Source organism: Bufo bufo, chromosome 4 (genome assembly GCF_905171765.1).
Source record: "Bufo bufo chromosome 4, aBufBuf1.1, whole genome shotgun sequence".
NCBI lineage: Eukaryota > Metazoa > Chordata > Amphibia > Anura > Bufonidae > Bufo > Bufo bufo.
Genome location: NC_053392.1, coordinates 20,607,627 through 20,634,719, shown reverse-complemented (window position 1 = coordinate 20,634,719; position 27,093 = coordinate 20,607,627). Strand labels below are relative to the sequence as shown.

The following is a 27,093-nucleotide window of genomic DNA, read 5'->3' as shown; positions in this document are numbered from 1 at the left end:
CTTAGACTTTGCTCTGGTTCTTCAGGCTTTGAGGGTAATTGCTTAATGTTCTCCTGTGAACTGCACCAATGTTTTCTCCGGGACTCTTTATTCATTTTACCCTTTCCCTTCACAAGTTCACAGTCATCTGCTGCAGAGAAACCACTCTACCCCACTCTTCCATGACTTAGATAGGGATAGGGATAATAGAGTGGTGTCTCCCTGACCTTCTGTGCTTTTTTCATTCTCTAATGATTTTACTCTACTAATATCCATCCCATGACTGGGACTTTTCAATAATCTGGTCAAAGATTTGCACTAACAGCTCATGATACTGGTTTTGAAGGAACCACAATTGGTTCTTCCAGATACTGATGTAATACTGTACTCACTGCCCTAGTGATATCTATCGCCTGTCACAGTCAGGATTTAGGGGGCAGAGTGAGGGGTGTGAATAGTTCTGCATTCACTTATTTTATTCTGCTCTTCTAATAATTCAAGTTACATGAAAACCCCAGGCAGGTTTATCTTCCCCTCCATGTTCGTCTCAGGGTCAAAGCACAATAACCAGAAAGGTTGATATAATTAAGATTTATTGCATGTCATGTGGCACATGTTTGTGGAGAAATCCCTTACATGGCGTCCATTCCCATAATCCACTTCTTCATGAAGTGAAGACTTTACACCTCCACACAACCAATTTCGCAGCCAACATCACAGCTCTTCCTGGGGGGACACTCAGGGTTAGGATAGCTCTGCAATGTAGAGAAGGAGAAAGTTGAGGTGGCTTCCAACGATCAGAAGACTTGAAGGCCATGTAAAGAAGGAGACTTAATTTCAAGAGGTCCAGGGTGCACATATTCTGGAGATAGTGGACAGGGGTTAAATATAGCAGGTGCAGAGATAGCAGTCAAGCCCAATCCTTGGTAATTAAGGAGACAAAAAGACCTTTCTGAAAAATACAAGTATATCGTGGCTCACCCGTGTCTGTTAGTGTGGTCAAGGTGCTCTGTTTTTAGGATGTTTCACCTGATCATCCAATAAAACAATATATTACAATTGCGTAAATAAAGGTAAAAAATAAAAACAGGCACTCACCAACTGGTATGTCTATAGTAGAATATTTATATAATAGAATGTATAATAAAATATCACATAAAAATTATAAAACATATACAATATATCATAAATTGAATACACTGAGATTGGTCTATCTGTAATTGACAATGAGGTTCAAAAATTGGTTGCTGACATCAATATATAAATATTATAAGTGAATAAATTATGCAAAATAGGTTGTGATAATAATGTGTAAAAAATGTGAAAATTCATAAAAGTGAATAAAGTGAAACATATATCATATATTAGCTGTGTCCACCTTCCTGGAAGGTGACACGCACTGACATCACGTGGAACGCCGAGACCGGAGAGCAACAAGCGGGAAATCTAAAATCCTAAACAGCGGATCTCATATCGAGTGGTACAAAGGATTTAGCTATCATCGGCAGCAGAAATTACACAGTGACAAGCATTCTGAAAGGCAAGGTAAGAGGGTTTACAGTGAGGGGGACGCCCCATTCTTATAACCCGATCACTACCTATATCATTGAACCTGGAGTGCGGACTCTGTGTGCTGATACATATTTGTCACTTTGCTACAATAGCGCTATTATATACTGGACTGAACTTTATGTAGGGAAATTATTTAGTTGCTGCAACAATTTTATATGGACACAATTTTATATGGACACAGCTAATATATGATATATGTTTCACTTTATTCACTTTTATGAATTTTCACATTTTTTACACATTATTATCACAACCTATTTTGCATAATTTATTCACTTATAATATTTATATATTGATGTCAGCAACCAATTTTTGAACCTCATTGTCAATTACAGATAGACCAATCTCAGTGTATTCAATTTATGATATATTGTATATGTTTTATAATTTTTATGTGATATTTTATTATACATTCTATTATATAAATATTCTACTATAGACATACCAGTTGGTGAGTGCCTGTTTTTATTTTTTACCTAAAAAGACCTTTCTGCCACAATAGAAGACACCAGTATTATAAGGCTACTTTCACATCTGTGCTTTCCCTTCCCACTTTTGAGATCTGTCATGGGATCTCAATAGTGGGGGAAAACATTTCCGTTTTGACCCCATTCATTGTCGATGGGGACAAAACTGAATGAAACGGAATGCACCAGAATGCATTCCATTCCATTTGGTTGCGTCCCCATCGCAGACAGTTTTTCTGTCTGTGATGTGGTGCGGAGCAAGACAGATCCGTCTCCATTGACTTACATTGTGAGTCTTGACGGATCCGTCTGGTTTTCTCGGACGCAATAGAAAACTGATCTGTCCCCCATTGACTTGTAGTGGTGTTCATGACGGATCAGTCATTGCTATGTTAAAGATTATACAACAGGATTCGTTCATAACAGATGCAAACGGTTGTACTATCATGACGGAAGAGTTTTTGCTGATCCATGACGGAACCAGCAAAAATGCTGGTGTGAAATTAGCCTTGCCAATACATGGTAGACGGGCACAGGAGCTTTAGGTTATCCCTTTTGAGACTCACTGAGAGATTCACATATTAGACATCCGATTAAAAAGAGAATTTTTATAGATTTGTTCATCTCCTCCAGTTATTTTCTTTGCACATGTATGATAACTCATTGCCATTTACCTGGAAGGGAGTCTTTGCAGGTCTGGCCACATGCAGAGGTGCAGCACTTCTTGTCTCCAGGACAGTCTCTGTCAGAGGTACACAGAAGTTCGGGAAGAGAAGTCTTGCACTCGGTGCTCGGAATAGGACAAGATCCAGATTTTTCTGTCGTTAATGATATAAATGATAACACAAACACTGCAAAATGATGTCAATAACATCCAATATTTCAACGTCTAATACTCATGTAACAATAGTATATACCAGAGAGCTTGAGCTGCTCTCCAGCAGAAGATGTCATTTTGTGTTGGGACACAATCCAAAACTATAAGTTGTTTTGCACCCTTCTGGCATTGCAATGGGCTGGCCACTCCTTCCAATGCAGGACAAAAGAGCTTAGTGCCAAACCCCTTTTTTCCTGTCTTTAGCTCAGTTATGTCCTTATTTGGTTGTCTTGAGGTGCTTTTAGATATCAAGAGTCTTACACACCTAGAGAAAGACTTCCCTGGAGAACAGACACCCAGTAAAGCCCCAGTGACCCCTGTAGCTGTTTCATGCTATGATAATGGGTCTCCAGCAGATCTACTCATTTTGGATACTGATTATTGGGATGGTTGTTGCCAGGAACACATGGAGATGACAGGGACCAGCTTTCAAAACAAGAGTTCCAAAATCAAATGGGCATTAAATATGATGGTATATCTGTATAGAGTTCCCAACTCTTTCAGTAGGAGACACTCTATAATATATAGCTCCATCCAAAGCAAAATAAGTTGGGTATATTAAAGGGCATGGTGGAACTTATATTTGGTGGGGCTTGTAGCACAAGATATCTTAAAGCTTTCCACTATCACCCAGTATCATAATTTCTAGTATAATCACACAGCCTGCTTGTGTTCTCACTAGGAAGAGAGCTACTGCCAAACACCTATGTAGATGGCCTACCTCACCAAGACCAAAAGCATTTAGACTTAACCAGTTCTAATCTCCCCCAACAGCTTCAGTCGGGGAAGAATCAGGGTGCCCCATGAACATTAGTTGATGGATCGGTCCATCCCAAATAGTTGGGTTCAGTCGACATGACATCAGTCTAATGTGTATGGCCAACCAAAGTGCAGTCCATCAAAGGTACAGGATGGTGAAGAGCTCATCCTGCTTTTCAACTGTATGTTTCCTGTCAATAATGGGGGAAATTTTGCCAAAAGGGTTTGCTGTTCAGGTTTAGCCAAGCTGTTTGTTGTTCAACTGGTTCTTGCTTCCAATGTGATATCTACAATTTTCTGTTGAGAACCATAGACACCACATAGCAATGTTATAGCTCTTCCTGCTGGACCTGTATATGTAGTTCTCCGGAGCAGATTTCTGGCTTTGGTTCACCTGGTTTAATATAAAAATCATGATTTAAGATGTAAAATCTCATATTTACCATTCTTAACTGACTGGCACTGCAAGGTGCCCTCAGACAGACAGCATTTTTGCTCCAGCGAGCAGTCAGAGTCTCGGTTACACAAGGTCTTATAGAAGGTGAGGCAGGACAAGTTCTCGATGCTTTTGGGACACACTCCATCATGTTCTGTGGATACAAGATACAGGACATATCATCTGTGTACATGCACAACCACTGACTGTCGATCTCAAGCAGGCCATCACCCCTGTAACTATGCTAGTACGGACAGACAGAGTTCAGACCAGTATATAGGGCAGCCTGGTCACCATCTGTAAATGACTACCACCAGCTGCCTTGCAGCCTCTGCACTCACATGACATATTCATATTTCAGTCTGGCCGGTGTATGACCTCTGTTATCAGCATTGACTCTGACTAGGCTGCCATAATGTGTAGCCACCCCCCTTTCTTTTCCATATACAGGGTATCAATATGCAAATTGACATGCAGGGGGACCTCAAACTGAAGCACTAGAGAGAAACAAGCACTTGCAATGCTAGTACTTGTACAAGAAGGTAATGAAGAGAAGAAAAACCACCAAGAACAACTTCAGATAACAGAAGGCCATGATGGAGAGTGTTACGTGGTTGTTGCTGGAGGTTGACAGTGAATATAGGTAGTGTATTGCAAAGTTACAAAACTGGAGGGGTGGTCCATTGTTCCAACTAGGTACCTCCAGATTCTATCTCATTAAAACAAAGGAAAAATAATCTATCCTGTGGTGACGTTGGCAGTCATTCCTGGCTAGATCTGGTAATTTGTGTATCTGGTTGTATCTGCTTGGTTATATGGCGATCACTTCCAACATAGTTATAAATATTGCCATTACCCTGTTCTGGTGTCACACATTTTAGTCCACACTGGTCACAGCACTTATTATTCCCGATGCAGTTGCTGTCAGTTGTACACTGTGCAGAGTCAAGTTCGAAACATATCTTCTTTGGAGCTGGGCATTGTCCAGGCTTCACTACAACATGAAGAAGAAAAAGGTGACTTGAGTTCAGACTCCTTATAATAGACTCAGACTCATGCTCTGAACATCTTGCATCTTCATCTGGATACTGAGACAACTTGATGCTGGATATCACTGTCATATATCATACTATTAGGGCAAATCACCTACCTGACTGGTGGCCCCCTGGAAGATCTCAGCAATTCTCATATGTGCAATGTCTGTTGCAAATTGTGGCTCTACAGGTATGGTGAAGCTTTAAAGGGGTTTTCCAAGACTTTGATACTGTTGACCTATCCTCTGGATAGATCATCAGTATCTGATCGGTGAGTGTCTGGCACCCGAGAACCCACCGATCAGCAGTTTGAGAAGACACCGGCACTCCTGTGAGCATTGTATAGTGGCTGTGCTTGCTATCACGCTCAAACCATTCTCCTGCAGTCTGTGCTCTTTACCAGAAATCTTTGATAGCTCAGATCTGCCGTATATTTCTGGCTTTATTTAGGCCAGAAAACTGGCATACATGAACATAAACTTGTTGCAGCGGCTGGCCACGTCCCCTTCGCTGCCCTTGCCAAGTCCTCTTTCAGAGAAGTGGCAAGGACAGCGAAAAGTGTCAGATGTGAATTTTTTTTAAAAGTCACAGTTAAAAGTCACCACTTTCTTAGGCACACAGAGAATGATACATCTCCACCTATTAGTAGTCCATGGATCCTGTAGGTGGAAAACTGCTAAAAAATGCCAGAAACAAGTCATATAATGGTCATACATAGTGCTATTACTCATGTATACACAAATGGCAAGCACACTTTAAGTTCTATAGTCTACTAGAGACTATACAATGGAGCACAACTATGATGAGCTAAGGCAAGGACTAGAGCTTTGGAGAAGGAACCATTGTATGAAATAATTGCCCTTGTGTTAGATGAGATCAAAAACCCAATATGAGGAAGTCAAGTTACATAGAAACCTATGGAAATAAAAGAACAACAATCATATGGTGTGACCTGATCCTTAGTTTTATCGAACCCTTCATAGATACTCCTACCAGCATGGGAGTATCACACTGTTACCAAGAAGGTGGCCCGAACATTTTTATTTTTGCCCAGGGGCTTTCAAGCTTGATACAGACCCACCAATGTTTAAAATCACATCACAATAGCCATATCCCTCACCCAGGGCCAGCATTAGGGGGTAAGGGGCATGACTACCATAGCGGCAGACCATGCGACTGCCTTGGGGCCCAGAGCAAGAGGGGGCCCAGTCTTAGTTGGGATTATATTTCCTCTTCTACTGAAGGTGAAAACTTGGTCAGGACTCTACCCTCTAAAGGAACAACTTTTAGCAAATGAGGCAGTGGAAAAATGACCCAAGGGTCATTGAAAAGGGTTTAGGCAGAAACTCTTCTGGCCTGTGTGGGGGCCCTTACTTCTCTATGTACGCCACTGGTGAGGGGGCAAACTGGAAAATTGCCCAGGCCCCCCCCACCACCCTCTAAGGGGCCCTATGGTTCAGTGCTGCTGAACGGAGCGAGCCACAGGCAGCTGATTAAACATGAGGGATTCAGGGCTCCGGACCTCTTCAATGTATTTTTTGTTGGGAAAGGTGGCAATCCTAACAGCACCCCCACTCAGGACCTCTATAGTTCAGCCTCAGTCAGTGCTCAAAATGTCCGGACGTTCTGCGAGGAGAGCGAGCCTAGTGCCGCCTCCTCATTCTTACCACAATGCTGCGCTGGTGTAGAATCTAGAATGGATTTGTTAGAAGGAGGTTTGTGCCATCACTGGTCATATGCTCATTAACCCTTTCCTGATGTAGCGATTTTCCATTTTTTGTGTTTTGGTTTTTCACTCCCTGCCTTCCCAGAAACATAACTTTTTTATTTTACCATTTACATAGTCATATGAGGGCTTGTTGCACTTTCTAATGCCATCATTTAAAATTACATAGGATGTAGTGGGAAGCAGGAAAAAAATTCCAAATGGGGTGGAATTGGAAAAAAAATGCAATTCCGCCACAGTTTCTTAATTAATTAATTTATTTATTTTTCAGTGTTCGCTATGCAGTAAAACTGACTTGTGCTCTTCATTCTCCAGGTCAGTATGAATTCGATACCACATATGTATAGATTTTCTTACGATTTAATATGAAAAAAAAACAAAACTTTGGAATAAATAAATTTTTTCTTTTCATCGCTATATTCTGAACCCCATAACTTTGTGTGGGGGACTCATTTTTTGCAGAACAATATGTAGTTTTTGACTATACCATACCAATACCATTTTGGGGTGTGTATGACTTTTTGATCATTTTTATTCAATTTGAGAAATATAGTGATAAAAAAAAACTGTGAATCGGATATTTAAATTTTTTCTGTTACGCCATTCACCATATGGGCTAGATTTTTTATATTTTAATAGTGCGGGCATTTTTGCATGATGTTTTTTTATTTATTTTTATTTTGGGATTTTGAGGAAAGGTGATTTGAATTTAGAATTTTTTATTTTTTCATAACTGATTTTTTTACTTTTTGTTAGTTCACCAAGTGAATCATGCAATTCATACAGAATTATGCCTCATGCACACGGCCGTCGCTCGGCTGTGGCCGTATTGCAGCCCGCAAACAGCGGGTCCACAATATGAGGGCGCCGGCCGTGTGCTCCCTGCCTCATGGATGCAGACCCATTCACTTGAATGGGTCTGCAATCTGGAGCTGAGGTGCGGAAACGGAGGCACGGAATCCCACGGAAGCACTATGTAGTGCTTCCGTGGTGTTTCTGTCCGTGCCTCCACACTCGGTCTCGATCCGTCCCGGCCACATTATGGACGTTGCGGTCCCCAATGCACAGAACAGCCGCATAATGGCTATGTGCATGAGGCCTAAGGGACATTTCTCCTTTTTTCTGCACTAGCTGATGACCCGGCGTGGCCCGGATATTTATTTATTGCAATTTAATATTAAATAACAGTGACTTTCACAATGGCCACTCCTTTAACAGTGACCGCCCCTTTAACAGTAAATTTCACAGTGACCACCTCTTTAACTGTGACTGTCCTTTCACAGTGACCACCCCTTTAACAGTGACCGCCCCTTTAAAAGTGACTTTCACAGTGGCAGCCATTTTAACGGTGACCGCCCGTTTAACAGTGACTTTCATAGTGGCCGCCCCTTTAACAGTGACTGCCCCTTTAACAGTGACTGCCCCTTTAACAGTGACTTTCATAGTGGCCGCCCCTTTAACAGTGACTTTCACAGTGGCTGCCCCTTTATTGATGACCGCCCCTTTAACAGTGACTTTCACAATGGCCGCCCCATCAGCAGTGACTTTCATAGTGGCCACCCCTTTAACAGTGACTTTCACAGTGGCCGCCCGTTTAACGGTGACCACTACTTTAACAGTGACTTTGGTGACCGCCCCTTTAACAGTGACTTTCACAATGGCCACCCCTTTAACAGTGACCTCCACGGTGCCCAGGCCTTTTAACAGTGAACTCCACTGTGCCCGCCCCTTTAAAAGTGAACTCCACAGTGCCCGTCCGTTTAATAGTGACCCTTGCCCCCCATGCATGTAGCAGTGTAGTTCTGCCGTCATACATCATATGATTGAATATTTAAGGACATGCGAACTGCTAAAACCTGTGATTAGAGTTGAGCGGACACCTGGATGTTCAGGTTCGGCAGGTTCGGCCGAACTTGAAAAAAAAATTGGGGTTCGGGACCCGAACTTGACCCTGAACCCAAACCCCATTGAAGTCAATGGGGACCCGAACTTTTGAGCACTAGAATGGCTGTATAAATGTCATGGAAAGAGCTAGAGGGATGCAAAAGGCAGCAAAATGTGCTTAAGAGGATGGCAAATGCTCTGCAAACAAATGTGGATAGGGAAATGAATTTAAAAAACATAAAAGACCTTAAAAAATAAAAATTAGGAAGGATGTAGGTGGAAGAGGTTGAGGAGGCGGTGAATAGGTGGATGTGGCCGTGTAAGCTCACGTGGAGGTCTAGGTGGAAGCGGCGGGCGAAGGAGGAATAGGTAGCCAAGACAGATGTGTGTTATTTTGCATTTTTACATAGGGGTATCCCCCAAAATATTGGGACATATAAAAAAAAAAAAGGAATAAGTGCACTTGAGTACAAGGATGGATGATTGAGGCTGTTAGAACTCTCTATTCTGCACAAGGTACAGACAAGTCCTGAGGGATCCAAGCCTGGTTTATTTTAATGAACGTGAGCTTGTCCACGTTGGCTGTGGACAGACAGCTGCGTCTGTCTGTAATGACGCCTCCTGCCGTGCTAAACACACGTTCAGAGAGTACACTGGTTGCAGGGCAGGCCAGCACCTCCAAGGCATACAGGGCAAGCTCTGGCCATGTGGACAATTTGGAGACCCAGAAGTTGAATGGGGCAGAACCATCAGTCAGTATGTGTAGTCGTGTGCACAGGTACTGTTCCACAATGTTGTTCAAATGCTGCCTCCTGCTAACACGCTCCATATCAGCAGTTGGGGCCGGTTGTTGCAGAGAGGTGACAAAGCTTTTCCACATGTCGGCCATGCTAACCCTGCCTTCTGAGGTGCTGGCGCTGACACAGCTGCGTTGGCGACCTCTTCCTCCTCCCCTGCCTTCGCCTTGTGCTTCCACTTTTTCCCTTGGCGTCAGTCGGGAATGCTCTCAGGAGCGCGTCTACCAGCGTGCGCCTGTAGTCGCGCATCTTCCGATCACGCTCCAGTGAGGGAATTAAGGACGGCACATTGTCTTTGTAACGGGGATCCAGCAGGGTGGCCACCCAGTAGTCAGCACACGTAAAAATGTGGTCAACTCTGCAGTCATTGCGCAGGCACTGCAGCATGTAGTCGCTCATGTGTGCCAGGCTGCCCAGAGGTAAGGATAAGCTGTCCTCTGTGGGAGGCGTATCGTCTGCGTCCTCCGTATCCCCCCAGCCATGCACCAGTGATGGGCCCGAGCTGCGTTGGGTGCCACCCCGCTGTGAACATGCTTCATCCCCATCCCCCTCCTCCTCCTCATCCTCCTCCTCGTCCTCCAGTAGTGGGCCCTGGCTGGCCAAATTTGTACCTGGCCTCTGCTGTTGCAAAAAATCTTCCTCTGAGCCACTTCTAAAAGACTGGCCTGAAAGTGTTAGAGATGACCCCTCTTCCTCCTCCTCCTCCTCGTCCTGGGCCACATCCTCTTCCATCATCGCCCTAAGTGTTTTCTCAAGGAGACATAGAAGTGGTATTGTAACACTGATAATGGCGTCATTGCCACTGGCCATGTTGGTGGAGTACTTGAAACAGCGCAACAGGGCACACAGGTCTCGCATGGAGGCCCAGTCATTGGTGGTGAAGTGTGTCTGATCCGCAGTGCGACTGACCCGTGCGTGCTGCAGCTGAAACTCCACGATGGCCTGCTGCTGCTCGCACAGTCTGTCCAGCATGTGCAAGGTGGAGTTCCACCTGGTGGGCACGTCGCATATGAGGCGGTGAGCGGGAAGGCCGAAGTTACGCTGTAGAGCAGACAGCCGAGCGGCGGCAGGATGAGAACGCCGGAAGCGCACACAGACGGCCCGCACTTTATGCAGCAGCTCTGACATGTCGGGGTAGTTGTGAATGAATTTCTGCACCACCCACCAAATTCAGCACATACGCCAGGCAAGGGATGTGCGTCAAACCGGCTAGTCCCAGAGCTGCAACGAGATTTCGCCCATTATCACACACCACCAGGCCGGGCTTGAGGCTCACCGGCAGCAACCACTCGTCGGTCTGTTGTTCTATACCCCGCCACAACTCCTGCGCGGTGTGGGGCCTGTCCCCCAAACACATCAGTTTCAGAATGGCCTGCTGACGTTTACCCTGTGCTGTGCTGAAGTTGGTGGTGAAGGTCTGTCGCTGACCGGATGAGGAGGTGGAAGAAGAGGAGGAGGAAGCCGAGTAGGAAGAGGAGGCAACAGGAGGCAAAGAATGATGCCCTGCGATCCTTGGTGGCGGAAGGACGTACGCCAAACAGCTCTCCGCCTGGGGCCCAGCCACCACTACATTTACCCAGTGTGCAGTTAGGGAGATATAGCGTCCCTGGCCATGCTTACTGGTCCACGTATCTGTGGTTAGGTGGACCTTGCCACAGATGGCGTTCCGCAGTGCACACTTGATTTTATCGGATACTTGGTAGTGCAGGGAAGGCACAGCTCTCCTGGAGAAGTAGTGGCGGCTGGGAACAACATACTGTGGAACAGCAAGCGACATGAGCTGTTTGAAGCTGTCCGTCTCCACCAGCCTGAATGACAGCATTTCAAAGGCCAGTAGTTTAGAAATGCTGGCATTCAGGGCAAGGGATCGAGGGTGGCTGGGTGGGAATTTACGCTTTCTCTCAAAGGTTTGTGAAATGGGGAGCTGAACGCTTCCGTGTGACATGGTGGAGATGCTTGGTGACGGAGGTGGTGTTGTTGGTGGCACATTTTTGCTGGGCGGCAGGTGCCAACGTTCCTCCAGAGGCGGAGAAAGAGGCCGAGGCAGCAGCAGAAGAGGGAGCAGGAGGGGCCTGAGCCCTTTCTTGATTTTGAAGGTGCTTGCTCCACTGCAGCCCGTGTCTCGCATGTAGATGCCTGATCATGCAGGTTGTGCTAAGGTTCAGAACGTTACCGTCTCGCTTCAGGCTCTGATGGCACAGCGTGCAAACCACGACCATGACCGCGTCCCTTATTAGATGTTTGCCTCATAGTTAGCGTTCACCAAGCAAAGTAAAAAGTGGTTAAGTCTGTTAAAAATAATTAACCGCCAATAAAAACCCTCATGTAGGGTATTGCACTCAATTATTTTTTTAAAACTCTATATGACAGCCGTATTTCTGGCCTAAATGTGACACTCACTTATGCACGTCTAATCCCAGATGTGCAGTATATATCAGAGGGTTTTTTCACCCCAGTAAGCAAAAATCTGTATTTGTGGCCTAAATTTCACAGTCACTTATGCACGTCTAATCCTAGATGTGCAGTATATCAGACAGTTTTTTCACCCCAGTAGGCCAAAGCTGTATTTCTGGCCTAAATGTGACACTCACTTATGCACGTCTTATCCCAGATGTGCAGTATATCAGAGGGTTTTTTCATCCCAGTAAGCAAAAAGCTGTATTTCTGGCCTAAATGGCCTCACTTATGCACCTATAATCCTAGATGTGCACTATATGAAACAGATGGTTTTTTTTCCCCCCTGTGTGCCCCAGTATGAGAAAGCCGTATTTCTGGCCTAAATTTCACAGTCACGCATGCAGCGATAATCCTAGCTGTGCACTATATGAAAAAAAGTTTTTTTTTAACCCCAGTAAGCACAAAGCTGTATTTCTGGACTTGCAGACATGCAGATAGCCTGTGCTGGTGCACTATCGTTGCATAAAATGGCTGCCGATTATGTATTGATATTGACAAACTGAAGTAAAAAAAGTTCGTTTTCAGTAGTAGTTGGCTCAGGGCAGGCTTAAAAAAATTGTGCACTGCACCCACAAAACACATTTGCTGTAGATCGCTGAGTAAAAAAGCAGTTCTTCATAAGATTTCTCCCTGATCTCTCCCTCACAGCAGCTGCAGCCTCTCCCTACACTAATCCGAGCAGAGTGACGTGCAGCGCTATGTGACTCCAGCTTAAATAGAGGCTGGGTCACATGCTGCAGTTGGCCAATCACAGCCATGCCAGTAGTAGGCATGGCTGTGATGGCCTTTTGGGGCAAGTAGTATGACGCTTGTTGATTGGCTGCTGTGCAGCCTTTCAAAAAGCGCCAAGAAAGCGCCGAACACCGAACACGAACCCAAACGTTTAAGTAAATGTTCGGGTTCGGGTCCGGGTGCCGAAAAGCCTAAAGTTCGGTACGAACCCGAACTTTACAGTTCGGGTTCGCTCAACTCTACCTGTGATCAGTTGTTATGGCAACCTGGAGTAGGACCTGCGAGCTTCTATTGGATAATAAGGGATATGTGACCGTGTATATCAGTTAGGATTTAAGTGAAAGGCTTGCAGGCTTGTTTTGGCTAATGCAGGTAATTTTTTGGGAATATCTCTGGAACGGTACGTCCTAGAGAGCTGAGACCCCGCAAGATTTTTTCCAGGTAGCAAGGGATGTGTATACCAAGTTTCGTTGAAATGGATGGTTGCGTTTTTTAGTTTTTGCAGAACATACATACATACATACATACACACACACACACACACATACTGTAAGGGATCGTCTCTTTTCAGGGGGTCACACTCACAGATATCTTCGCAGACACGATTATAATGTCCAAACTCTTGCTTTATTTCAGACACTTTAGCAAAGCACAGGCTACCATTGTTGTGTTCCGTGTCCGTTGTTCCGTTTTCCGTGATTTTCTGCGGACCCATTGACTTTCAATGGGTCCGTTGAAAACTCGGATAATGCACTGTTTGTCATCCGCGTCCGTGATCCGTGTTTCCAGTCCGTTTAAAAAATATGACCTGTCCTATTTTTTTCACGGACAACGGTTCGCGGACCCATTCAAGTCAATGGGTCCGTGAAAAAACACGGAGGCACACAAGATTGTCGTCCGCGTCCGTTTTTTTCCTATCATTTGCAAGACAAACTTGACTTAGATTTTTTTTCACTTTCCTTCATGTCTGGTGATCCTCCAAAAATCAAAGAAGACACACGGAAACAAAAACGGAGACGGATCACGGAACAACGGAACCCCGTTTTGCGGACTGTGAAAAAATACTGTCGTGTGCATGAGGCCTAAGATGTCGTAGCTTCAACTTATCACGTGTGACATCCACACAAAATAACAAACCCTTGCCCGGCTAGGCTCTAACTAAACACATAAGCATATCCCTGACTCACCTAGAGAGTCCTGTTCACACATGGAACACAAATGCGGCTTTCCTCAGCCATTTAGTCCAGCAACCTCCAGGCTGTGACACTTCAATACCTTTTTTGGGGATTGTGGCCCAGTAGTCCTCCCGAATCTGGCCTCGTGATCCTTGTTTCACAGGCGTCACCGCGTCTCCCAAAGTTCAGGCTATCGCCTAGCCTCGTGGCCCCTCAGCCCACCCGGCTGAGACCACTCACACAGAGCCTCAACAGGACTCTGCTTCACAAGACACTCCAGAGTGAGACACATCCAAGATCCAGTAGCAGGATTAAATTGGATCCCTGGACTTGAGCATGGCTCAAGTCCCGAACTGGAGCATGGGGAACAGGCACCCACCCAACACATTGCCTGTTCCCAGTAAAAGCCCGCCCTGAAATAGCTGAACCAGCTACACTATCTATATGGTGTCCCCCAACTACTTTAGTTGACACCTGGACTAGGGCTTTTACTCCACCAAGGCCGGGCCCCTTGGTGACACGCTCCTGGTGCACACAACACCCCTTTTATCCTGCTTCCCTGTGACTTTACTGCACACCTCAATGTTCACATTGCCAAAATACATACACACACACATACACACATACATACATACATACACACATACATACATACATACATACATACACTCATACACACATACATACATACATACACACATACATACATACACACATACATACATACATACATACACACATACATACATACATACATACACTCATACACACATACATACATACACACATACATACATGCACACATACACACATACATACACACATACACACATACACACATACATACATACACATATACATACATACACAAACACATACATACATACACACACATATACACACATACATACATAGACACATATATATTCACATACATGCACACATACATACACAAACACATATACACACATACACACATACATACACACACATACATACACACATACATACACATACATACACACATACACATATACACACATACATACATAGACACATATATATTCACATACATGCACACATACATACACAAACACATACATGCATACACATATACACACATACACACATACATACACACATGCATACACACATACATACATACATACATACACACATACATACATACATACACATATACACACATACATACATAGACACATATATATTCACATACATGCACACATACATACACAAACACATACACATATACACACATACATACATACATACACACATACATACATACATACACATATACACACATACATACACACATACATACATACATACATACACACATACATACATATATACGTCCTTTTTTATATATAGAGAGAAATCACTATTTCACAATTCAGTGCTGCCATCTAGTGGTCTGAACTGGGATATACTAACAATAAGCCTGGAAGCCTAGAACAGTCTGAGGCTCATTATTAGAACAGGGTGCTTTCCCCGTTCTCCGCTGGGGGAAAGTGCGCCTGAACAGAAAGCCTGCTCTTCTGGTTTTTAACACTCTTAGATGCAGTGCTGGCATTTGACCACAGCACCTGAGTAGCTAAATGTCCACGGTCAGCATTACTGCAGATCGTGGACATTGGCCACGGGTGCCTGCTCTATGAAACAGAAGGCACCCAGTTGCTATGGCGCCCGCTGTGCTCCGGAGCGGGCACCCGACATGCGGCGTACATTTACAGCAGATCTTGGGAATGGGTTAATGGTCACAATACCAAATATGTCTAGGACAGAGCTTTCTTTCTGCACGTACTGCTGGAGCTCGTGGAGGTACTTACCTGTGAGGGAAGGTCTAGTGGTGAGAAGTGCAGTCCTGGGGTACACTGTATGACCACCCGCTCAGTTGCTGTAGCTTTTTGTGATGGGGGGAGCTCATTCCTGTGAGGGGAGGGGGCATGTGGGGTATTCTGGGGTCATCAGCGTGCAGATGTTAGTACATTATTACAAGATTTGGGGCCCCACTTTTGATTTTGCCCAGGGCCACATTTTATCTAAAACCGGCCCTGCCCTCACCTGTCACTGTTGGGACGCACTGGCGGTTGCAGCCTGAGCAGCAGCAGCGGTCGGTTCCTTGGCACTGATCATCTGAGTGGCACTGTGAAGGTGAAGGCCTGACATGCACACAGATCGAATGGTTGAAGTATGGACAGGAATCATTCTTAACTGCAAAGAGACAACATAGTGATAATCAGTGTTATAGTAATTATTACCTGTAGATGTCCACTGGTAACTGTGACCAATACTACCCCATGTGGTCCTCATTATGAACTGTCATCGCTTTCAATACCGCTCCCTGTGGTCCTTAATAGAAACTGTGATTCCTTCTAATACTGCCATCTGTGGCCACCACTAGTAACTATGACCCCTGCCAATACTGCCACCTGTGGTCACCACTAGTAACTCTGACCACTGCCAATACTGCCACCTGTGGTCATTACTAGTAACTATGACCCCATCCAATACTGCCACCTGTGGCCACCACTAGTAACTATGACCCCTGCCAATACTGCCACCTGTGGCCACCACTAGTAACTATGACCCCTGCCAATACTGCAACCTGTGGCCACCACTAGTAACTATGACCCCTGCCAATACTGCCACCTGTGGCCACCACTAGTAACTATGACCCCTGCCAATACTAACACCTGTGGCCACCACTAGTAACTATGACCCCTGCCAATACTGCCAGCTGTGGCCACCACTAGTAACTATGACGCCTGCCAATACTGCCAGCTGTGGCCACCACTAGTAATTATGACCCCTGCCAATACTGCCACCTGTGGTCACCACTTATAACTATGAGGCCTGCCAATACTGCCCCCTGTGGTCACCACTTATAACTATGACGCCTGCCAATACTGCCACCTGTGGCCACCACTAGTAACTATGACCCCTGCCAATACTGCCACCTGTGGTCACCACTAGTATGTATGATCTGATTCCAATCCAATACTGTCACCTGTGGCCACCACTATTAACTATGACCCCTGCCAATACTGCCAGCTGTGGACACCACTAGTAACTATGACCCCTGCCAATACTGCCACCTGTGGCCACCACTAGTAACTATGACCCGTGCCAATACTGCCAGCTGTGGCCACCACTAGTAACTATGACCCCTGCCAATACTGCCACCTGTAGCCAATACTAGTAACTATGACCCCTGCCAATACTGCCACCTGTGGCCACCATAGTAACTATGACCCCTGCCAATACTGCGACCTGTGGCCACCACTAGTATTTATGACCCCTGCCAATACTGCCACCTGTGGCCACCACTAATAACTATGACCCCTGCCACCTGTGGCCACCACTAGTAACTATGACCCCTGCCAATACTGCCACCTGTGGCCACCACTAGTAACTATGACCCCTGCCAATACTGCCAGCTGTGGACACCACTAGTAACTATGACCCCTGCCAATACTGCCACCTGTGGCCACCACTATTAACTATGACCCCTGCCAATACTGCCAGCTGTGGCCACCACTAGTAACTATGACCCCTGCCAATACTGCCACCTGTGGCCACCACTAGTAACTATGACCCGTGCCAATACTGCCAGCTGTGGCCACCACTAGTAACTATGACCCCTGCCAATACTGCAACCTGTAGCCAATACTAGTAACTATGACCCCTGCCAATACTGCCACCTGTGGCCACCATAGTAACTATGACCCCTGCCAATACTGCGACCTGTGGCCACCACTAGTATTTATGACCCCTGCCAATACTGCCACCTGTGGCCACCACTAATAACTATGACCCCTGCCACCTGTGGCCACCACTAGTAACTATGACCCCTGCCAATACTGCCACCTGTGGCCACCACTAGTAACTTTGACCCCTGATAATACTGCCAGCTGTGGTCACCACTAGTATGTATGGTCTGATTCCAATCCAATACTGCCCAATACGCTCTACACTAGAATCTGCTATAATGGTGATCCCTTCTAGTGCTGACACCTGTGGTTTCTAAGGGCTCATGCACACAAACGTATTTTCTTTCCGTGTCCTTTCCGTTTTTTTGGGTGGACCGTATGCGGAACCATTCATTTCAATGGGTCCACAAAAAAAATGGAAGTTACTCCGTGTGCATTCCGATTCCGTATGTCCGTATTTTTGTTTCACAAAAAAATAGAACATGTCCTATAGGATAGGACTGTTCTATTAGAGGCCAGCTGTTCCGTTCCGCAAAATATGCAATGCACATGGACGTCATCCGTATTTTTTGCTGATTGTTTTTGCGGACCGCAACATACATACGGTCGTGTGCATGAAGCCTAACTGTGATTTACTGCAATACTACTATACTAGCTGTGATCCCTTCCAGTAGCATACACTGGTAATGAGGGTCAATCCTAATTCTCCCCCTATGGTCTCCACTAGTAGCTGACCCCTGTGATTTCAATCAGAAATGTTAATCCCCTCTAATAGAAACATAGAAACATAGAATGTGTCGGCAGATAAGAACCATTTGGCCCATCTAGTCTGCCCAATGCTGACCCATGTGGTCTCCAATAGTCTCCTCCAATACAGTCCACTGTGGTTCCTAATTGTAATGGTAATACTCTCCAGTAAGCCCCACGTGGTCTTCAATAGTAACTGTATTGAGAGCCAATTCTTCCCCAGTGGCCCCTACTACTTACTGTTACCCCCTTCTCCTGAGAAGACTCCCCGCAGTCATTAATGTCATGATTTCCACCTCACCCCATTTACCTTTTAGAGGGATCAAGCATTGATTTATACATCCTGAGAAGCAGCATTTCTTCTCCCCCTCACAATCATGGTCTGAGAAACAAAGTATTGAGTCCGGATTGGGTGGAGTTTTACACGTCGGGTAGTCCACATCTGCAGGACAAGTCCCCGGCTTCTCTAAAAGTTCAAAAATGATGTATAAGAAAGAAAGTACAAGAACTAGAAGAAGACACAGGACACAGGCAACCAGGAATGTCAGAGGTGTAGTAATATTACTGTAATTATAATAATTAGAAACAAAATAGGTTAATACATCCTTAAAGGGGTTGTCTCACATCAGCATTCAACAGGTAGACACAGTTAATACAAGGCACTTACTAATGTACTGTGAAGTGATTCTCCATATTGCCTCCTTTGCTGGTTGGATTTATTTTTCCATCACATTATACAGTGCTCTTGTCCAGGGGTTACAACCACCCTATATTCCATCATTGGTGGTCCTGCTTGCACCATATAGGCAATGGCACCAACCTTTCTGGTGGCCAGGACAATGGGAGTGAGCATAGGCAGATATTTTTTCCTACAGTGTGCAAGCACGGCCTCCACTGCTGGATTGCAGGGTGGTCATAGCCATGGAAACGAGCAGTGTATAATGTGATGGAAAAATGAATCCAGCCAGCAGAGGAGACAATATGGAGAATCACAATACATTAGTAAGAGCCTCATATTAACATCCTCTACATAATAAATGTCATTACCTGACGTGAGACGACCCCTTAAATGGTCATTGTTTCTTTGTTTTTGTTTTAAAGCATTCTTTTAGACCCTGCCTAAGTAGTATCTGATAGTATCTCTTGCACACCTGGGGGCATTTGTTGGGCCCTGACTGCTATAACAACCCTTAAAAACTCTGTGATCACGTAGCAAAGGTGCTGATGGGGGATGACGGGAGTTTAGGCACCATTGATTGGAATTATCAGAGACCCTGGCTGAGCAGAAGACGACCATATAAAACAGCTGACGGTGATGGTAGAATTATGACGTTAATTCATGTTAACCACCTTCCTGCCATGATGGATTTGTATTACCCCTTCTTCTCCCCCTCCTATGCTAGTGAATGTGAGGCAGGAAGCATAGGAGGAGAGGGCTGAATTTAGTGTGAATAACTTTTGTCGCACACAGTGAGAGTAACCATTTTGTTGAAAGGGATCTCTTTGTTAGTAATAGTACAAATTATATTTGGTCACAACCATGTGGAACTGTTATAGACTGCAGAAAACAAATGCGACAAAGATAAATCCCCCTCACCACTCCTAAATAGTGTAACAACTAGGAAGATTTGCCTTTCAGGTTCCTGGGAAAGCTGGGTTACCACCATATGAAGCTTTAACAGAGACTAAAGAATACTAAATCTAACAAGATAAATCCCCCTAACCACTCCTAAATAGTGCAACAGCTAGGCAGATTTGCCTTTCAGAATCCTGGGAAAGCCGAGTTACCACCATATGAGGCTGTAACAGAGACTAAAAAATACTGTATCTAACAAAATAAATCCCCCTTACCACTCCTAAATAGTGCAAGAGCTAGGCAGATTTGCTTTTCAGATTCCTGGGAAAGCCGTGCTACCACCATATGAAGCTGTAACAGAGACTGAAAAATACTGTATCTAACAAAATAAATCCCCCTCACCACTCCTAAATAGTGCAAGAGCCAGGCAGATTTGCTTTTCAGATTCCTGGGAAAGCTGTGTTACCACCATATGAAGCTGTAACAGAGACTGAAAAATACTATATCTAACAAGATAAATACCCACTCAAATAGATACAGCTATGACTCAGGCAAGGGTTTGTAATGACAGAGAGATAAAATGTATGTTCTGACAGAAACCTTCCCCATCTGTAAGGAATCTATCAGATCTGCCTCTCTAGTGGCAGTCATTATTACTCAAATGTATACAGATGTTGTTATGGAGCAACAGGGGACATTATAGGGAGAGGAGTATAAGAGGAGAATACTACAAATCCCAGCATGTCTAGATTGTCATTATGGGTCATCAGTGCACATTTATAGAGAGGAGTATAAGAGGAAAGAACTACAACTCTCAGCATGTCCAGACTGTTAAACATTACATAGAGAGGGGTATAATAGGAAAGAACTACAACTCCCAGCATTTCTAGGCTATTATCTTCTATTAAGAGACATTACAGGAGGGGAGAAGGAAACAACCACAACTCTTAGTATTTGACAACATACACAGGGAAACCACTAATGTCACATACACACAGCACAAGAGCTCCGACCACATGGTGATATCACTAAGGTCCTACCACTTCTCTGCACTTCTGAGTTCCGTCTGAATGAGCAAATTGGGTGGAATGAAATTGGCTACATTTCAGTGAGCAATCTTGAGAGGGTTTTGTGATGAGCTGTGACCCTGCTCTAAGTCTAAATGTCAGACTCAGTGGTGTCCTCCACATCATGCTGCTGTGACTGAAAGGAGGAGTAAGCCATCCAGTCCACAATCTCCTCTTCTTTGTCCTCAATAATAATGTGGCAACGATTGGAAGCCAAGGAGAACAGTTGCGTACTACTACAAATGTTACTGTTGTTTGCACTACTACCCACATGTTGACTCATCGGATAATGAGGTATTGGTCTTTCAAGTGTCACATTTCCATTTAACAGACATTTTATTATGAGGCCAATAAATTTACAGTGATGGGTTTGGTACACAGATTATTAAACAGCAGTAATAAAATAACAATCTTTAATTTAAAGATAGAGGCTCAATTAAATGCCCCCCCCCCTCACTTCTACAAACACACTACACACTGGTATTGACAATTTACAATGGCAATAATGCAGCTTTTGCAGTAAATGTGTTTTCAGTATAAATGTTGCATTTTGCAGAAATTCGATATGTTCATAAAAATGGGAGGCATTATTGCAGAAAAAATATTTTTATTCTAACACTGAACAGTATCTTGCAGTAATATACAATGCGGTTAATAACATAGGTATAATAATAAGTGTTCTTGCAGTAAAAATGCTGATTAATCTGTCAGGACAAGCCCTCCCTCCACACTTTCTCCCAGCGTCATGTTATACGCAGAGAGAGAGAGAGAGAGAGAGAGAGAGAGATCAATACACTATTTTTCAACAATATACTGTATATGCATTGTCTAAGGAGTACCCTTTCTGATTATGGAGAGTCCCTTGTGAGCACATGTGCACAGTATTGTAACAAATAAAAAATGAAAAATTTGTTTGTCAGATAATTTTTTGAGAATTTAAAAAACAAACAAACATTAATCTACAATGGATTCATTCATCTTTAACACAACGTAGAAATCATATCTTCCATAAATAATTAATATGTTTATAGATTAATTTTCAACCTTTCAATATGAAGCCCAGAGGTTCTACATTGAGTTTGGTTACTCACCACGTGGGGGTTTTATCTTTTCAGGTAATGTGCCAGAGCTCACATAGCTGAAGGTGAGCAGTAGGATGAGGCAGGTCACTGGAGACATGTCTGACTGCTGGAGACCTTGTTAAAATATTCATTAGATGCTGCATATTTATGCAGATCACACAAGGAAGGAGGAAGGAAGGAACATTGCAGAACCAGTTCAGATACAATGGAGAATTTCACAAGATGTTCTAATGATCTTCTTTACTGCATCATTGCCAAATGGCTTCAGGGTGTAAAATGTCAGATACGTAATTATTTCCGTGTTATGTTTATATTAAATGTTGTCTGAAAAAAAGGTCACTCAAAAGCCAATGTAAGAAGTTGTGAAATTTGGCAAGCCTTGTGTCACAGTGCGGTTCATCGTGACGTGGTTTGCCGTGCACGCTGGCTACATGCCTTTTGCATACTGGCTGCAGGTGATTCCGTGTAGGCTAGTTGCTTTTGGCTGCGTGCTGGCTGCAGTATCTAGTGTGAACCTGGCCTTGTGTGTGTGTACCCCCTTTGGCTATATCGTCTCCCTGTGGCTATGTCAGGCTGGTGGTATGCTGTTGTTTCTTGTTACCCCTGACCTGATTTAGTACCCTCCTGTTTGGTTCTGATGGGTTTAACCTCCCTTGGTCGGTTCCTGGTTGGGTCCTTTCAGGTGCGCTTAATAGGCTGCTATTTCCGCCTTTGAGCTTGGAGTGTTGTCGTCAGTCTGTTCTGTCTTTTCTTGTGGGTGTTTCAACCTGCTGCTCTGTGTAGTCTGTCCTGTCTACGTTTGTCTTGCCAGGTTTTGTCCTTTGCTGCTGACCCAAGGGGTCTTACCATCTACACATGGGTGTGTTCCGCCTGGTTCAGTATTTTTGTCTTCTGGCCTTGTATCTTGCCTTGTATCTGTCCTGTATCTGTATAGCCTAGCAGAGCTTATCTGCATCTGATCTATGTTCCTGATATTGTCTGTCTGGCAGTCCTTACTGCTTCTGGTGTTCCGTTCATGTCTGTCCATGTGTGCCTTCGGAAGAGGGTTCCTGTGTTCCCCGGAGGGGGAATGCCCATTCTCTGTCTCTGTGCAGCTCTTCCTGGGGCCGCCTTGCTTCTATTGCTTGGGGCGCAGGTACCTGCTTCTGTCTCTGTTCCATTCTTCCTGCCTGTCTATGGACTCAATGTACAGTCGGTACCTTGTCTGGTATCTCTTCGACCGCCTGATCCTGCTGCCACTGACTCGGTTTACGCCCAAGCCTATCCTCACCACCTGAGGCTCTAGTGAAGACCAGGTAGCTGCTTAGTTACGCCCCTCCAGAGTATTGCTAGTCAGTGGTGCAGTGGGTTCACACCCACTGATTAATTTCAGTACATTGAGGCTTCTGTTATAGTCATTGACACGTGTCTTGGTTCGTTTGTATTAAGTTACATCCCCTGTGATGTCACAGCCCTATAAAAACCTTATCTCATGAGATCTCCTGTGACCTGAGCATAGGGACAGATGTTACAAGTAGAGATGTCCCGAACTATTCTCTGGCGAATAGTTCCTGGCGAACATCGTTTGTTCGCGTTCGCCGCGGCGGGCGAACATATGCGATGTTCGGTCCACCCCCTATTCGTCAGCATTGTGTAAACTTTGACCCTGTACCTCACAGTCAGCAGACACATTCCAGCCAATCAGCAGCAGACCCTCCCTCCCAGACCCTCCCACCTCCTGGACAGCATCTATCTTAGATTCATTCAGAAGCTGCAGTGTCACAAATTTGACTAAGTTGTAATCGCAATGCGATTAATACAGGTTATATTAATCGCATTGCGAATTCAACTTAGAGCTGGGTTCCTAATGGTTGTATTGCTAGAATATAACGAAGATTGAGAATATAGTGCTATATTAGTTATATTTGTCAATTCTAGCAATACAACCAATAGGAACTCAGATCTAAGTTGTAATCGCAATGCGATTGATACAGGTTATATTAATCACATTGCGAATTCAACTTAGAGCTGGGTTCCTAATGGTTGGCGTTGCTATGGCTGGTGTCACCCGGTGCGGTAGAAAATGGTGTCACCCCTGCCCCCCCTCCCGAAGCCATAATAAAGAGATAAAGAGAAAAAAAAAAGAAGTCACTAAGTCAGCTCCAATCAGATATCTGCATTGACCCAGAGTCTTGGTCTATGTGCAGATATCTGATTGGAGCTGACTTCTTATTTTATCTTTTGCACATAAACGTTTAAACTATATTCCTTAGTAAAAATGACCAGTCCACACCATGTGGGTCTATATTTATGAGGGCCCCCCCTGAGCAAAGATTAGTAAATGTGGCCGGGTGGCCCCAGCCCACAGTTCAACCCAACCCCTTATGTCTCCTGGCCTGGGGCCGTCTCTATAATAATCCACCAGTAATTTATGAATGGGGTTAGGTTATTAACTTATTATTATTGGGGTATTATTAAAATAATTTGGTCTATAAAGTCAGAGCCGCTCTACCTACCTCCTCCTCCCGGCACCAGAGGCTCCTGCAGGGCAGCTGCCGCGGCGCCCCACCACTCACCAGGCTGCAGTGAGTCACACCCCCGTCCCGCATTACCACGTGACGGCACGACGTGCTTGCTTGCTTGCAAAGTTTAGAAGTTAAACTTGTGAGTGAGAACTCCTGCGCCGGCGGGCCGCGGGTGACACCCCATCAGACTGGTGTCACCCGGTGCGGCCCGTACCCACCGCACCCCACTCGCAACGCCACTGGATCTAAGTTGTAATCGCAATGCGATTAATACAGGTTATATCAATCGCATTGTGATTACATCTTAGATCTGAGTTCCTAATGGTTGTATTGCTAGAATATAACGAAGATTGAGAATTTAGTGCTATATTCGTCAATTCTAGCAATACAACCATTAGGAACTCAGATCTAAGTTGTAATCGCAATGCGATTAATACAGGTTATATTAATCGCATTGCGAATTTAACTTACCACACTCTGCATCAACTACGTAATTTTCCATGGGAGTTTTGCCATGGATCCCCCTCCGGCATGCCACAGTCCAGGTGTTAGTCCCCTTGAAACCTGTCTATTGAAGTCTATGGCGGTTCGCCCGGTTTGCCCGTTCGCGAACATTTGTGGAAATTTGCGTTCGCCGTTCGCGAACGGAAAAATTTATGTTCGCGACATCTCTAGTTACAAGCTAGGGACAGTGTTGCTGCAAAGTATTGATAGGACAATATTGAAGAGGGAGAATGCAGAGAGAGTGCAAGGAGAGTGTAGGAACAGTGTATCACTGTGTGCCTCACTGTGCAGTGCTCCGACATTCATAGCTAATCTGTTCTGTTAACATACTAGTTACTGTGCGTCACTATTAAATGCATGTCTAATACACTGCTCAAAAAAATAAAGGGAACACAAAAATAACACATCCTAGATCTGAGTTAATTGAATATTCTTCTGAAATACTTTGTTCTTTACATAGTTGAATGTGCTGACAACAAAATCACACAAAAATAAAAAATGGAAATCAAATTTTTTAACCCATGGAGGTCTGGATTTGGAGTCACACTCAAAATTAAAGTGGAAAAACACACTACAGGCTGATCCAACTTTGATGTAATGTCCTTAAACAAGTCAAAATGAGGCTCAGTAGTGTGTGTGGCCTGTATGACCTCCCTACAACGCCTGTGCATGCTCCTGATGAGGTGGGGGACGGTCTCCTGAGGGATCTGCTCCCAGACCTGGACTAAAGCATCTGCCAACTCCTGGACAGTCTGTGGTGCAATGTGACGTTGGTGGATAGAGCGAGACATGATGTCCCAGATGTGCTCAATTGGATTCAGGTCTGAGGAACGGGCGGGCCAGTCCATAGCATCAATGCCTTCGTCTTGCAGGAACTGCTGACACACTTCAGCCACATGAGGTCTAGCATTGTCTTGCATTAGGAGGAACCCAGGGCCAACCGCACCAGCATATGGTCTCACAAGGGGTCTGAGGATATCATCTCGGTACCTAATGGCAGTCAGGCTACCTCTGGCGAGCACATGGAGGGCTGTGCGTCCCTCCAAAGATATGCCACCCCACACCATTACTGACCCAATGCCAAACCGGTCATGCTGGAGGATGTTGCAGGCAGCAGAACGTTCTCCACGGTGTCTCAAGACTCTGTCACGTCTGTCACATGTGATCAGTGTGAACCTGCTTTCATCTGTGAAGAGCACAGGGCGCCAGTGGCGAATTTGCCAATCTTGGTGTTCTCTGGCAAATGCCAAACGTCCTGCACGGTGTTGGGCTTTAAGCACAATCCCCACCTGTGGACGTCGGGCCCTCATATCACCCTCATGGAGTCTGTTTCTGACCGTTTGAGCAGACACGTGCACATTTGTGGCCTGCTGGAGGTCATTTTGCAGGGCTCTGGCAGTGCTCCTCCTGTTCCTCCTTGCACAAAGGCGGAGGTAGCGGTCCTGCTGCTGGGTTGTTGCCCTCCTACGGCCTCCTCCACGTCTCCTGATGTACTGGCCTGTCTCCTGGTTGCGCCTCCATGCTCTGGACACTACGCTGACAGACACAGCAAACCTTCTTGCCACAGCTCGCATTGATGTGTCATCCTGGATAAGCTGCACTACCTGAGCCACTTGTGTGGGTTGTAGACTCCGTCTCATGCTACCACTAGAGTGAAAGCACCGCCAGCATTCAAAAGTGACCAAAACATCAGCCAGGAAGCATAGGAACTGAGAAGTGGTCTGTTCTCACCACCTGCAGAACCACTCCTTTATTGGGGGTGTCTTGCTAATTGCCTATAATTTCCACCTGTTGTCTATCCCATTTGCACAACAGCATGTGAAATTGATTGTCACTCAGTGTTGCTTCCTAAGTGGACAGTTTGATTTCACAGAAGTGTGATTGACTTGGAGTTACATTGTGTTGTTTAAGTGTTCCCTTTATTTTTTTGAGCAGTGTATATTGCTGTGTGCATCACTGTGCAGTGCACAGACATTCATAG

The 27,093-nt window shown here is 44.9% G+C and overlaps 1 protein-coding gene across 1 annotated transcript; it reads right to left on the bottom strand.

Moving 5' to 3' along the window:
• Positions 1 to 686: 686 nt before the first annotated feature.
• On the bottom strand, positions 687 to 22,266 carry LOC120997049 (WAP four-disulfide core domain protein 3-like). Its single transcript, XM_040426952.1, has 7 exons — positions 22,114 to 22,266; positions 18,690 to 18,845; positions 15,984 to 16,133; positions 4,947 to 5,084; positions 4,098 to 4,244; positions 2,693 to 2,836; positions 687 to 734 (listed from the first exon to the last, which is right to left on the bottom strand). Exons 1-7 carry the CDS (start codon positions 22,199 to 22,201, stop codon positions 724 to 726), a joined length of 834 nt encoding a protein of 277 aa, XP_040282886.1. The 5' UTR covers positions 22,202 to 22,266; the 3' UTR covers positions 687 to 723.
• Between the last annotated feature and the right edge of the window lie 4,827 nt (positions 22,267 to 27,093).

What these genes read in the sequence shown, in the direction of transcription:
- LOC120997049 (XM_040426952.1), bottom strand. Translation starts at nt 22,201, where the DNA reads ATGTCTCCAGTGACCTGCCTCATCCTACTGCTCACCTTCAGCTATGTG. An exon ending in GTGCGTCCCAACAGTGACAG is followed by an intron (nt 5,085 to 15,983) that starts GTGAGGGCAGGG and finishes TTCATGTTGTAG; the next exon opens with TGAAGCCTGGACAATGCCCA. An exon ending in ATGTGTGACACCAGAACAGG is followed by an intron (nt 4,245 to 4,946) that starts GTAATGGCAATA and finishes TTGTATCCACAG; the next exon opens with AACATGATGGAGTGTGTCCC.